The 13303-nt window shown below is 38.6% G+C and overlaps 1 protein-coding gene across 5 annotated transcripts in view; it reads right to left on the bottom strand.

Moving 5' to 3' along the window:
• Window positions 1-97: 97 nt before the first annotated feature.
• AK9 (adenylate kinase 9) overlaps window positions 98-13303 on the bottom strand; it is a 56044-nt gene continuing 42838 nt past the window's right edge. For 4 of the 5 annotated variants that reach the window (XM_003641036.6, XM_040698324.2, XM_040698326.2 and 1 more), the window contains 10 exons: window positions 11112-11325; window positions 10153-10354; window positions 9567-9713; window positions 7835-8055; window positions 5968-6164; window positions 5189-5358; window positions 3622-3720; window positions 3438-3540; window positions 2487-2601; window positions 98-434 (listed from right to left, as the gene is read on the bottom strand). In XM_003641036.6, the coding sequence (XP_003641084.3) occupies window positions 232-434; window positions 2487-2601; window positions 3438-3540; window positions 3622-3720; window positions 5189-5358; window positions 5968-6164; window positions 7835-8055; window positions 9567-9713; window positions 10153-10354; window positions 11112-11325 (1671 nt within the window). In that variant the 3' untranslated portion in view covers window positions 98-231. Of the gene's footprint in view, window positions 435-1525; window positions 1673-2486; window positions 2602-3437; window positions 3541-3621; window positions 3721-5188; window positions 5359-5967; window positions 6165-7834; window positions 8056-9566; window positions 9714-10152; window positions 10355-11111; window positions 11326-13303 lie in introns of those variants that run through there. The other variant, XM_040698325.2, reaches the window with a different exon arrangement.

Raw genomic sequence — 13303 nt, 5'->3', positions numbered from 1 at the left:
GCACTTCCGGCGCCGTGACGTGGGACGGCTGCAGCGCCCGCCCCAACCGCGGGGCCCGCGGGCGTGGGTCGGCGCGGAGGGAGTTGCAGCGGCTCGCTCGGAGGGGAAAACGTTTTATTTTCAGGTTTCAGTTTAGCGGTGCCGTAAGCGTACCGGTTGTCCCGGTGGCCTACAGCCCCGCTCCGCGAGTTAATAAAGTCAATACCCGGAAAAAAACCAAAGCAGTCCGAACTAGACAAAGCTGGGGCCGGCGTCTTTCAGGGACAGGAAGGTCTGCAGCTTGAGGTCAAAGCCGAGCGGTCGGTGCTGGGGCTCCGTGTACTCGCGCGGCATCGCCCTCCCCAGGTACGGGATGAGCTCGCAGTGCTCGGTGAGCCGCGCCAGCCGCCTCCGGTACGCCTGCCTCCTGTGCGCCGGGCTGCGGGCGTTGTACGCTGCGGGAACAGAGAGTCCTCCGTGAGCCTGGGGGCACTGACAGCACTGAGTCTGCACCCGTGTCTTGTGCGGGTAAAAGGGCGGGAGGCCGCGGCTGTTGCCTCCGAAGTGGAACGCGAGAAGTTCCCTTCGAAAGCGAGGGAGATTCTTGTGCTGTGTGGGAGCGCTGGAGCAGGCTGCCCAGAGTGCCGCCTGACAGCTCAGCAAACACAGCACGGCTGTATTTCCCTGTGTCAAACTAAGCCATTTGCCCAGAGCCGGGCGGGCTCCACACCGTCTTTGGCATTTCTGCATCCTTGGCTCAACTGATCTATGACCTAAATATTTTGCCCATAAAAAAATCAAGAGCTGACTCTTGATTTACTCTCTGGAATCTCAGAAGAGGAAGGGAATGTCAAAGCCTCATTCGCAGTGAGGACAGTCGTGCTTCTTTCATTTCTTACCTCTGCCCTAAGCCATATTTTGGGGTGCATCAGTGCTGAGTGCCACCCCTCAGAGTATCCACTGTTGTTACAGAGGCAAGGGCTGAGGACAGACAAATCCTAACCATTTCTTCCTAGGAGATGGTACTTTATATCTTGTAACAAAGACTGAGCAGCACGAAAAGCTATGGAACACTTCAGCCCACTTCAGCTTTAGCATGTACACAGCCACATTCTACAGGTGTTATGTCTGAAGGGCACTAAGTCACTGCTATAGGGATGTGCAATTTCTTACTCCTTTTCCAGGAGTAAATCTCTCTTCATTTATGACTGATGGCCTGTGCTTTCTCTTCTCAGGTAGTGAAGGCAATACAGTATCATTAGGAAAGCAGCAGGAGCAACTAGACCGCTGTTTCTTGTTCCCTATTCGAATGTGAAATGACAGGGTGCTGTAACACGTCTTACTTCAGTTAGAAATGGGGTTTAAAACATTTTCAAGGGGCCATAGCATGAAGCACTCAGATTAAGTTTTTGATCAGGAACAACGTGAGTCCTCTGAGGAGACAGCAAGTAATGCTGTATTTGCAAAGGAGGTTTTTCAGTATACTGGAACACTACATCTTAAAGTTTGAAGCAGTTCCACACAGTCTGAGAAGAGGAAAACCTGTTTTCCTGGATTCCTGTGGTCAAGTGTAAGTACGTGAGAAGAGTTTTGCTGCATTTGCATCTCCTTTTCACTTCATCATCTGATTTAATGATACAACATACAAGCAAAGCATTCCAAGCATGGACATAATTATGTTAGGAGAGCTGGGCTAACAATAGAAAAAAAGAAAAAGAAAAGATACTTTGTAGATAACACAAACTACAGTGTAAAAACATTTCTTTCTGGTTCAAAGACCGTACCTTTATAAAGGGGCTCATATTGCACCTATGCTGCTCATGGTCTTCCCTAACAAAGCTACACTAGCAAAAGCCTGTGATAGTCCAAGAAAACTGTGAAGGGCTCTTGAAGCTGCATGGGGAAACACTGAATGTGAAGAACTGCAGACAGATAATGAAGATTGCAACTATCTGGAAAGATAAGCAAAAAGTTACAAAAACGAAAGGCAGATCACCAGACAGGTTGGCTCGTAAAAGCCAAAACTGGTGGGTTGAAGAAGTCTCTAGGAATGCACTGGAGACCAGAGCGTTCTGGCTCTGAAACTCCCAGACAGTATTTCAGGAGTCCTCAATCACAGTGATTTCAGTCATTTTAAAGACAATTCCAGTTGTTTGTGACTAGTTTCAACAAATTTGGTGCCACCTGGATAAGTAGTCTTTGTTTCAAAACTCTTTGATCCATGTTAGGAATGTTACCAAGGCCATCAGGTTGTTGGTGATAAAACATCATTAAGATCTCATTATTTCTGAGCCTGTCTATCCGCCTATCCTGTTAACCTTATTTTTCTCCCTGATCTGTACACATTTCCAAGAAATTTGGCAGTGTGTACTTAAATCAGTGTATAATGGTATTTTCCCAAAATGGGCATTAAGAAAACAATATAAATTAATTATCAACGTTGAATCAGATGATTTACTGCAGTTATTTAATTTACTGTTTCTATAGCATGTTGTTTTATACACTACCTTTTAGATGGCAGGCCACAAAAAGGAGAGCAGTTCTTCTTACACTTAGGAAGGGGAACTTTGGCTTTAAGCATCCTACTTCATTCAGAGCTTTTATTAGAGAAGTTGCTACTCCCTAAAGAAATAAAAGTTTTGGAAGATCATTACAAAGATTTAAAAGAAAAACATGCCAAAATCCAGATCCTGTTGTCAAGCAAATCTAAGTATCTACGATGATATCTAATCATAAAGCAAACAAACCAGCCAAAAAGCCCTAACGGGAGGTTTAGATTAGATATTAGGAGGAAGTTTTTTACACAGAGGGTGGTGACGCACAGGAACAGGTTGCCCAAGGAGGCTGTGGATGCCCCATCCCTGGAGGCATTCAAGGCCAGGCTGGATGTGGCTTTGGGCAGCCTGGTCTGGTGGTTGGCGACCCTGCACATAGCAGGGGGTTGAAACTTGATGATCACTGTGGTCCTTTTCAACCCAGGCCATTCTATGATTCTATGATTCTATGATTCTATGATTCTATGGTTCTATGACAAAGACATAAATAGGCAATGAAAGACCCTTCAGATTAATATAGTGACTTACAGACATGCAATGAGATATTAAATATTTTAATGAACTTTAACATAGTTATATGCTATGCAAGTGGGAGTAAACTGAAGTCCATCTTGGTATCCTGATGAGTTGTGCTGTATTATAATTATAATTTTAATCTGAAAGATTGTAATTATAGTCTTTTAAAAATTTCCTCTCGATTTTAAAAACACGATTTTCAATTTAATACAATTCCATCAGGAATAATAAGACTCATACTGCATTAAAAAACAAACAAAAAAAACCCCATCCAACAATAAAAACTACTACAACAGCAAATCGAAACTGGTGTAATCAAACACACACTGTTTGGTGTATGCTATGCATTGCAGAATCATGTTTTTTGAAGAAGAAGCAACAACTGACCTGCTCAAGGTATCCAGCCATGGGAAGCGCAGTGAGTAATATTGGTTCCCTTACTGGGGGGAGCTTATGTGGAAGCTTGAGATTCCAATACTTCTCTGGTAACCTAACCAGATAAAAAGTAAGCACTTTAAAGATGTATAAATTGTGACATGATTAAAGTTTAAAGCGCAGCTAGTATATTCACCTCATAAACTTCAGAAGTTTTTCTTCACTTTCAAAAACATACAGCTTATCTTGGTATTTTGCAGCATACTCAGTGTTGCCAGGCACCAAAGCTTCATACCTGAAGAGACAGGGGAAGAATGACTATTAATTTAGAAGAAATGTAAAGCATCACTTGTGTGCTCTAAACTCATCAGACACTGGGAGCGTTCTGGTAATTCAGCAATTACAGGCACTACAGAACAGTAGTGATCAGACTGTCCATGCTTCCATCACATTACTGGCAGCTGCAAGGATCAAAATCTGAGTGAGTCCCTGCCTTAAAACCTGCTTATAAATGGACTTTCATCAAACCACTCTAGATAAAATGCTGGCCATGGTTATTCAGGCTATTCAGACTGGACAGATCTTATTAACGGTTGTACCTCATTGAGAAATTGCTGCATACTGAGGAAATAAGTGTGACTTTATGGTAAAGTTTCACGGATCTCTTACAAAATTGTACCTATATAGGCATTTTAGGATTTGTTTGAACCTTTGAGGGCTTATGATTGAGATAACTCAAACTACATCCAAGCAGACTTCATCGCAAAAGACAGTAAGCAAAGGCAGATCCTTGTGGTTGGCTTAGTACTATTCCAGAAAGCTAAGCTTATTCTCATCTTTAGTCAGCTTTGGGGAAAGAGATCCCATGCATCTGATTCATGTCTATTTAAGTGCCTGTTTACATCAACTGACATTACCCAAGATACCAAAGAAGTGATCCCAGGCTCAAGGAACTGCTCACCTATATATCTTTCATTCTTAATCTTCAATAGGTGATCTCCTGGCCAACCTAAGTCTCCACTAGGTAAGTCTGCCTTACAGTTGTTCAAGGGTTTTGTACAGACTTCCAACAAAGCTTCTTTCACTTACAGATGTACAGGAATTGATGATCTTTAAAATGCTTCAGATATAGCTCAGTCTGGTTACTAGAAATACTCTAGACCACACTGTAAAGGCAAGGGAGCTAATAGGATGTTTTTCAGCCTCAGACTAAAGAGTAATGCAGAATCTTATAACAGCTAATGTTTTTAGTGCCCACCACTGCAAGAAAACTAATGAAGAAGAGAAGCAAAAGCTTTGGAAAAAGCTGGTCAGGTGTGTTGCTCCAATTTTCACACTATAGCTAGTGACATTCCTTTCCAGATTGCATGCTTTGCTTTCCTTCCTGTGAAAGCTGAAAGCAAATGGAAGAGAGAGACAAGGCTATATATCTATGTTTTACATTGAACTGGAGTTATGGCAGGAGTGGAATGCAGACTCATATTCAACAAAGTCTTCTGAGGTCACACAACTTTGACATGCTTGAATTTTACTTTCCGTGCAAACTTGTCCAGATTCAGTCTGAAACCAGTAGTCATGTGAGTTTCAAAAGGATATTTTATATAGATTTCCAAAGCCACAGGTGCAATATAGAGGATTGTCATTACTTTCCCTGTCCAAACCCTGAATACTTTTAAAGAGTACTTTCAAAGTATTTCCTCATTAGCATGTTAATATGGGACATATAGTCTGTAATTTATATTATGAAAATAGTGATGACGTACCTCTGTTTTCCATCTAGGTAAGTGACGGGACAGTATCCTTGCATTTCAGCACTTATAGGGAATAAGGCCTTCACTTCTGCTGCTGTCAATCTTTGTGGTAGCTTATCCGGAGGTGGAAGAGGATGAGGTGCCAGTGGTGGCACATAAACCTCTGGTCTGTTCAAGAATTTCTGTAGAAGAAGAAATTACATGTTTTTATAATGAAAGAAGCACTATAAGATTGTTAGCCACAGAATCACAGAATTGCAGAGGTTGGAAGGGACCTGTAGAGATGGAGTCCAACCCCCCTTGCTAAAGCAGGTTCTCTACAGTAGGTCAAACTCCAGAAGACTGGCTCATTCAATTTCAATATTTCCTCTACAGCACCTCTCCCGGTGTGCTGGCACTGCTGGTACTCTTGGGTAACTCATTTGTTTTCCAACGCACTCTTAGATGAAGTCATCACTATCCACCCACCACTATCACTATCCATCGCTATCATTAGTTGCTTCCTACCCCCAGCACACTACCAAACAGATGGAGAAAGGACAAAATGGTTGTTTTAAAGTTAATCTTTCATCTATGTCAATTTCTAAGAGGTGCACAGGTTTGAATGGACTCTGCTACATTTCATCTGACTGGACATTTGATAGCAAAGCATACAAACCAAAAGTGAGAATACTGATAAAACTAGTCAAAGTCGCATTACACTTTGCTTGTTTCTGTACTGAATCAAAGCATCCAAGAAACAATGCTTCCCCTCTCTGTAATTCAGTCCACACAAGCACTTTGGCACTTACATCCAGTTCTTCCTGTGAAGCCATTTTATAATAGTGTGCTCGAAACTCTGCAGCAAACTGTAGTGATGATGTTACAGAGCAGTCAACCAGTTCACCCTTGTCTGCAAGGCTGACAGGACAGTACTGTCCAAACTCTCCCAGCCGGTACTGCAGCTCTTCAGGGGTGATGCATAAATCAGCAATGCTGGCTGCTTTTCCTGTTAACAAAAATAATTAATGGTATCATAGAATCGCAGAATGGCCTGGGTTGAAAAGGACCTCAAAGATCATTTATTTTCAACCCCTTGCCATGAGCAGGGTCGCCAACCAGCAGACCAGGCTGCCCAGAGCCACATCCAGCCTGGCCTTGAATGCCTCCAGGGATGGGGCATCCACCACCTCCTTGGGCAACCTGTTCCAGTGCGTCACCACCCTCTGTGTGAAAAACTTCCTCCTAATATCTAACCTAAACCTCCCCTATCTCAGTGTAAAACCATCCATTCCCCCTTGTCCTGTCACCATTTACCTATGTAAACAGTCATTCCCCCTCCTGTTTATACACTCCCTTCAAATACTGGAAGGCCACAATGAGGTCTCCGCAGATCCTTCTGTTCTCCAAGCTAAACAAGCCCAGTTCTCTCAAACTTTCTTCACAGGAGAGGTGCTCCAGCCCTCTAATCATCTTAATCATTCATTTTATTAATGAAAGACAGAAACATAAAGCATTTCTATGTAAAAATATCACAGATTAAATGTTACCATTTATCACATTAAAATATGTAATAACATAAATAAACCAAAATAGCAATTTTTATTGATCAGTATTAAAATGAAGTTCCAACTTATTTTACCAGTTAATTGTAATAAAAATGTTCTAGAATCTACTTAAGAAGTAGAATAGTCACTGATTATATGACATACAGTATATGCTTATACTGTATATATATAGTACAGCTTAGCATGCACTAGTATGTTTTCCCTAGAACAGTGTTATTTATTTGTTTTACTCTTTTGTGTTGCTAAGGAACATTTCAGCTATTCTATTTCTTTACATTGTTGAAAAAGAGTATAAGGCTTGAGGAAAGCCTCCTGTTTATTTATCCATGTCCAGTCTGGACAAAATATATTCAAAATCTTGAACAAAATGCTATATAAAACCCAAGCTATTTAAAACTCTTCTTTCCAAGCTTTTGACTCTTGACTGATACTTTTAAGAGTGCAGCCACTGAAATGTTAAATACCAAAAGAAGGATATGAGATAAGGAAGATAAGACAAGTTTGCCATTTAGAGGAATCCTTGTTAAACAGTACAGGCATATTTGAAGGGCACATTTAACCTTGACCTAAACTGACACATACAAATTCAAGTGGGAGCCATGCCATTTTAGATTAGAATGGTTTTCATTCCTCAGTACAGAAATTAACTCAAATGACAGTTGTCATTTGACAAACTTAACAAAAGTTAACCTTAATTCTGAATTTATAGTTAACATTTTTCCATTCCTTTCCCATTCCTCTACTGGCATATCAATTAATCTGCAAGTCATGATTCCCCTTTTATATGTTGGGGTCCCCTTTATGATTTTCTTTTATCACTCAAAGTTGAGAAATCTACTGTGGACTGCAAGACCACAGCTGACTTTTCTTAGCTGTGCTGTGTTACCTAGTTCTTTGGAAGATGGCTGCATGCTGAGTTGTAGGTTTTTTTTTTCTTTGCTGTCATCAAGAGACCTCTCAAGCTCTCTCCACAGGATATCAAGGAATTTGAGGCATGTATGTGCCCAAGAACTAGCTTCATCCAAAGCAAGTTTAAGTTGAATTTAAACACGATCATTACATTACAGTTTCTTAAATAAGTATTATTCTGAGCAACTTTGTTTTTCTTTACCTTCTTTTATTCTTTCCAGGTATATCTGGATTTCTTTAACAATCACTTGAACTTCCCGCAGAACTTTGTCCCACATCCACCACTTGCTCTGAAAGGCATCAATCACACACCAGTTCTGACGCTCCTTCTTATAATAAGTCCTAATTGCGTCAATATGTTCCCTATAGTAGGAATTTTTAATTGCTAGAATTTGTGTGCTGTCATGTACAGGGTAGGAAGGTCTGAAGGGAACAAAAAAAACACTGACTTAATAGGAATCTGAAAATTAGATCATTTCATTGAAATTTGAATGTAGATATTAGAGTTCATTTTAAGGTTTTTGGGTTTTTTTGAGATTTTGCTTATTTGAAATTATACATCATATTTGAGAAATACTGATTCCATATTAAGAATGTTAACAGTTTCATACATAAAGTAATAAGCTGCTGACCAGGAAGTTACATTCAGAAACAAATATTTTGCTGTTTATGTCCCAGATACATTCTGTAAAGGTTTTTGAATGTGTCAGCACACTTTAGCCAACACACACTATCAGTATGCCATAAAATGCTACCCTACCAAATCTTATGAGACTCTTCAAATGAGTATTAGTTGTTCATTGCAAAACAGGCTTAGTTTGAAACTACATTGTTGTTTGAAATCAAGAAGTAACCATCATCTTCCATCATTTTGAACCATCATTTTGAAAACTGTGTATCTGTCATATTTCCATACATATATATACATAAATGATCCATGTGACCTTTAAAAATCTTACTCAAGACCAGAAGAGAAATTTTCACTCGAACATAGAAGCATTTACTGTGCTGGTTCTTATTTAAAAGATCTTTAAAAAAAAGATAGAAACTTCTATTTTGATAGGATTCATTTCCCTGTAAGTTGTACTTTTCAGAAACATCGCACATCTGGTATGTATTTAGACCTATAAAATATAATCAGCTTGATATTTAGAATTAAAATGTTAAAGTAAATATTTTCAAAGAGATAGCATTAATTTAATTTTTGGCAATGTAAATTGTCTTCAAGCTTTTAGTAAACAACTATGTATCATACTGATTACTTGGATAAAACAAAAGAGAAAAAATGAAAGGGACAAGCAATCATGCTCTAAGCTATTTGGAACTTCTTAGAAACACTTCCTCTAATGAGAACCAGGTCCTTCTACAATTCAATTTTAAAGTGAATGTTCTGTTCTTTTTAATTACCTGTTGGCTTATAAACTACTTACTGCTCTTCCTCAAAAACAACAAATGGCTCTTTAAACCAAGATTTCAGTGACTAATTCATGAATTGTACATTAGTAAAATGTACATTAATTCTATACATATTTTTTAAAAGAAAATGAAAACTTAAAGAATAGAGTTCATTCGGTGAAGCATCAATTTCTCTTATGATAGTAATAATTGAATTGATGAATAATAAACTTCAGCAGCAGCAGTGAACTAGTAATAATTCTGATAACAATTTCAATAAAATCAATTAAACTAAGCAGTGGGTGTGTGCCCTTGCACATCTACATCCATGTGCCCTGGGGATCTATCTAGAGAATGCCACAGGTTTCTCTGGCAACTTATGTCTCTGCTTCTGGTCTATGGAAATTAAAGCATTAGACTGTGCAAGGCCAGGTACCCTTGTCTTCTCATACGTGAAGTATGACCTCTCAGCACCAAGGCATGTACACAGAGAGAGGTAACAAAATTATGTGCATAAAAGTATCAGAGAGCATCACTACCTATTTGTGCTTTCTTTATCCAGCAGAGCTCTTCTGAACACTTCCTTTGCATCCATTTCTAACTCGAAGATTTTCAGAGGAATTATTCTAGCTGATTCCAAGAGGTTTACTTGTTTTCTTGTTACAGGATATCCATCAATAACAACTCTGCATACAAACAGAGACAGGAATACAGTTTCTCTAAGAAGTCAGTTACTAAATAATCGTTAAGACTACACATATTCTGAGTACATCCTTAACAGAGACAAAAGTCCACTTCCAAGTCATCAAATCGGTGCTGTGTTGACTTGACTCAGTCTTCTCTCTGAAGAACTTAAAATCAAGTTAAAATTAATAAAATAAAATAGTGACAGTAAAAAAATAGTAAAAAATAAACGAAATACACAACAGGCAAAAGGTTAACAATGTAAGTGAATGACTCTGACATAAAAATGGTGGAGTTTCAAATTCCAACATATCCATCATTCAGAAGCATAATTTTAACTATTTGAAATGTCTATATGGATTGGGAGAAGAAAACGTAAAGTGAAAAAAAAAAACATTGATTTGATTTCCCCCAAAGAAAAAGCCCAAAGAAGACTCTTACCCAGTGGTAGAACATACATGATCCATCAGAGCCACATCCAGGGCCTGGATGGCCAGTTCGTCAGGTACGGTCAGCCCTCTGTGAAGATGACACTTTAACTGAAGCCCCAACTCACTCTCTGGCTGATTGTTCAACACGAGCCGTATGGCATCTCCCATACTCAGCCTCCGCAGCCCGTACGTGCTTTCAAATTTCTTGGCAACTGCAAAACATTTTGATTTCAACAAACAGCTTTTATGCAGACAACATCAGAACCCAGCAGTCTGCTGGAGTATATATTTAGCCTTAGGAGCTAAGTGCTCATTCCTTGGGTCATTTCCAACACGTAACCTTGGTAAGCAGGTACCTCACTCTGGTTAGGTCCCTAAAGAACCCAAACTTTTCCATGTGTGCAGAGTGTGCCCCATGCACTGACACTATTCAGTTTATCTCAAACCTCAGCAGCCATAGGAAATATCTTAGAAAATAAACTTATTCTACTGCCTCCTTTACAGAACAGCCTGACAGTTGAAGAAGTCATGGAAGGAGAAGAAGAGAGAAAGAGGGAAGATGCTTTTAAATCTAGAGGTTAGGAAACAGATTGGTAGATGTGGAGTTTCAGGTTCTGGTCCATGATCCTAGAAATACTCTTTTCATCATATTGATTGAAAGAAATAAGAACCAACTAGCAATTAACTAGAAATAATAGAAAGTGTTTAAGTAATGCAAGTCTAGATTTTCTAAGCACCAATCTATGTCAATAACAACTTCATAAGAAGTTGGGATAAAATTAAGATGGGAAATGCTTAAGTACCTGACTGTAAAATGATAGAGAGTGTAACTATAGGATTCTACGCCTAGTATGAAAAGCAGGAAGACCTAAAATATTAAAGATTCATGAGTTTTTTAATAGTATCCATGGTAGACACAGCCTCAATCATTAGATAATCTTTTGCTTTGTAGAGAATACTGGCTCCTACCTGTAGTCTTCCCAGATTTTGGAGGTCCCACGATTGCAATCTTAACTGGCACAGGTGGTTTAGGCTTTGGCTGACAAATATATTTGATGGGATTGTTCATAAATGTTTCTCTGTTTTTTTTACTTGAAAAAAAATAAACATATTGTCGATGAATTACAGGAAGGAGTGTGGTTTCATAGTTTTGTGCTGGCTTGATTATCTCTCCTTCCTTTAGCTGCAGAATATACAAAATGTGAAACAGTTGATTAGATTTGGCATGGCCTCCTCACCCACCATCCTACAAAAGTAGCTTTATGGGCAAGTAAAGAAGTACCAACTGCACTCTGTATTCTGAAATACATAGAGAGATATATAATATTTTGTACAAGTCTGTGGAATTTCTATATGCAATTCTTGTACAAAAAGGTGAACACCGAGGGGAGAAAGAATATTCACTATTTCCAGCAGGTGGTACCGTAACACTTTCTGTCCATCAGAAAAGTAAGCGCAGAGGTATAACAATATGTTTTGTTTTGTTTTAATTCTCAAAAAAATTATGACATTTCTATTAAGGATAAATATATATATATATATAATGTCTCTGTAAATTAAAAAAGGGTCACATTATCTGCCTGACAGTAGAAGTTACACTGAGAATGTTTTACGAATAAAACGGAAAAGTATACCAATACTTACACTGTGATGAAATATAAACCTAATGAAAGCTTTTGCTAAAATACATATGCTGCTGATGGAATCTTTTCGAACACATCAGACAACCACTAGGAAGTCTATAGAGCTAATGGCTAACTGAGATTCAAGAGAAGCAGCAATGGTCATTGCAGAAATACTAAATGAATTTCTTGCACCACAGCTATGGAAGAATTTAGTCATGTCTTTTTTTATAGCCTTTCCTGGAGGAACTGCCTTACAGTGTCAAAAGCTGTTTTAGAACAAACTAGAGACATCTGTAGAACAAAGATTGCGAAGACCAGATGGCATTCACCTTACACTTCAAAGGGGGCTCAGAAATGAAATTGTTACTGACTGATGTATAACCTATTGCTGTCCTTCCACAAAAAAAGGAATGTGAAAAAAGTGACTTTTTTTTTTTTCAAAGGCCTCCAGGATGAGTCCTGGCATCCACAGTGCAGTAAATCTGAGCTTGTATTGAGCAAATTGAAATATATTAAGGAAAAAATCAGTAGTCATGGGCAATACATATGAAGTAAGAAGGAGATGCCAACTCAGCTTCTTCTGCAGAAGGAAAACATACCTCACAAATCCATTACTATTCTTTGAAGAGTTAGTAAACTTACAGTTAAGATGATCTTGCTACAGTACAATAAGTGTCTGTTTACCGAATGGCATTACCTTGACAGACCTTCTCTAATTCCTTGGCTCCTATTCTCACACAAAGTCATTTCTGAGTGCTTGCCTTCAATTTATAAGAATGCCTGGAGTCTGATCTACTGTGTATTTGCTCACACTCCTCTCTCAGATCATCATTTTTCTCTGCTTATCTAATCAGTTACATAACTACTTCCCCTCTTCAATTTAATCTAAATGTAGTCGTCATATATTCTACCTGCCCTTCTTCAAAAAACCCTCTAGTCCTTAATCAATTTAATCATTTCCTTCATACACCCTAAAATACCCTCAAAATGATCTTATTTTTCTTTCCTTATTGATAGCATGTACATTTCTTACTGTCAGCACACTTCTCTGATTTCATCTAATGGCTTCCTAGGACGACTTCTCTCTTCCAACTCAACCATTGCTTTTTAGTTGGTTAAAAAAAAAAAAAACCCACACACAAAAAACAACAACAAAACACACACACACACAAAAACAAAAAAAACACCACACAGCACAAATGAATAAATTTGAGAAATGGAATAACAAAAATGTAGTCATTTTAACAGGATGAATGTCAAGGTCTAGCGCAGATGAACCATAAGGACTTCACTTGATATAAATAGACATGAATACTTTCTGACCTCGACTTTCCAGATCTCTGGTAAAGTAAGAAATTAGATTTACTGCTCTTCAAATTTTATACGTATTGATAAGTATTACTGCTGATGAATTAAAAATATTTAACATTTAATGCGTTAATACATATGGTGTTTTTACTTTTTTGCTACTTCAAGGGTTGACAGCCATCTACATAGTCTAACACTTCGTATTACCAAGGCTTGATGTATTTTGTG

The sequence above is a fragment of the Gallus gallus genome, chromosome 3 (assembly GCF_016699485.2).
Source record: "Gallus gallus isolate bGalGal1 chromosome 3, bGalGal1.mat.broiler.GRCg7b, whole genome shotgun sequence".
NCBI lineage: Eukaryota > Metazoa > Chordata > Aves > Galliformes > Phasianidae > Gallus > Gallus gallus.
The sequence above is the reverse complement of the archived record's forward strand: the minus strand, read 5'-3'. Positions and strand labels throughout refer to the sequence as shown.